At 37.5% G+C, this 1,401-nt stretch overlaps 1 protein-coding gene across 1 annotated transcript; it reads right to left on the bottom strand.

The window, feature by feature from the left end:
* Window positions 1-206: 206 nt before the first annotated feature.
* Window positions 207-1,144, bottom strand: LOC149534586 (17.9 kDa class II heat shock protein-like). Its single transcript, XM_089806532.1, has 2 exons — window positions 787-1,144; window positions 207-685 (listed from the first exon to the last, which is right to left on the bottom strand). The coding sequence occupies exons 1-2, from the start codon at window positions 979-981 to the stop codon at window positions 431-433; spliced, it is 450 nt and encodes a 149-aa protein (XP_089662658.1). The 5' UTR covers window positions 982-1,144; the 3' UTR covers window positions 207-430.
* Window positions 1,145-1,401: the final 257 nt, after the last annotated feature.

Genomic DNA, 1,401 nt, shown 5'->3' with positions numbered 1-1,401 from the left:
AACAGCAGTCAACTTTTTTCGTACTACGATTTATTACGACACTATCTAAAAAGTTCTCTGTAACATTTCCATTAAATTTCATTTTATTATCAAATGAAACAGAAGCCTTCTGCAACATTTCACACTCGTATTACATTTTCCCACATGATCTGAAGAACACTCTCAGACATACACAACCATTCCACAGGCCACAATAATCATACAAATAACAGAATATTGGTTTATATAAAATTCATGTAATATGAGCAATATGCCAAATGCAATGACATCACATAAATTGGAAAATCCAATCTAAATTTCTATCACTTATAAAATTTTCACATACGGATTTCACCAGGTTCGCGATATACAAACATTCTCTGCCTACTGCCATACAAAGACGATCTAATTATTTCTGTGACACACATATATTGAGGGAAACAAAAAGCGTCTAAGAAATCGGTATTGTAAGAGTCTTAGGCTTTTCCCCCTCAGAAGCGACGCGCTTAGCAACAGTAACAGTCAAAACTCCATCCTTATAAGTCGCCTTAATATCCTCCGCATTTGCATCTCCAGGCAGGGTAAATTTCCTCATAAATCTCGCCCTACGCCGCTCCAGTCTGATTATTTTGATCTCCGGACCGAGCTGCCTCTGCTTCTTCTTAATCTTACCTGCTATATGAAGAAGATTGTTCTCTACTTTAACCTGAAGCAAAGGAAACAATCAGATCAGACCTTGAAACCCTAGATTAGGCTCAGAACAAAAACATCAAGATTTGGGAATTATTTAAGATCGGATTATTTTACCTTGATTTGATTGCTCTCCAGGCCTGGCATATCAAGAACAAAGATGTAAGAGGTAGGAGCCTCCAATATATCTGCAGAAGTCCTGAACATTGCCCTAGTGTCCCTCACATATCTGCGAGCAGGCCTTTGAAGCTTGTTCTCCTCCTCCTCTGTCATGTTCAAAATCTTGTGCATATCACTTGCCAGATTGTTCATTTTCACAAATCACAAAATTTCTCTCTTGTAATGGCGGCGAATGACACAATACAGAGCTTTCTATTGACAATGGCTGCGAAACTTTTCTCGACTGTTTGGAAGAGGTATGGTGGAGTGCATAAATAGAGGGTGGAATGCGGTACATGTGTATAGGGAAGACGTTACACGAAAGCTCTGGAAGCATCCATCATATATCTGGAGAGTTTGCTTATTCTAGAGACATCTCAAAGTTTTGTTATTTCCGAAGTTACACGCGTCCCTTTTTTTCCCTCCTTTTTCCTTGCATCAATACTTTTGTTTTCCGGTTCAGGTATCCATAAGCTTTTAGGTAAATCATGAAATTAATTACATTCATTTTAAATTAAGAGTTACATTTGAAATTTCAAAAACTTCCAATGTTGATTTAGAACATTTGACATT

Source organism: Cupressus sempervirens, chromosome 10 (assembly GCF_028749045.1).
Source record: "Cupressus sempervirens isolate cs-2001-9-10 chromosome 10, ASM2874904v1, whole genome shotgun sequence".
Classification (NCBI taxonomy): Eukaryota; Viridiplantae; Streptophyta; class Pinopsida; order Cupressales; family Cupressaceae; genus Cupressus; species Cupressus sempervirens.
This window is presented reverse-complemented; position numbering and strand designations above follow the sequence as displayed.

Bases quoted from the DNA above. Each gene is read 5' to 3' on its own strand.
- LOC149534586 (XM_089806532.1), bottom strand. From the start codon at position 981: ATGAACAATCTGGCAAGTGATATGCACAAGATTTTGAACATGACAGAG. The intron at 686-786 runs GTAAAATAATCC...CCTTTGCTTCAG, and splicing joins TGGAGAGCAATCAAATCAAG to GTTAAAGTAGAGAACAATCT.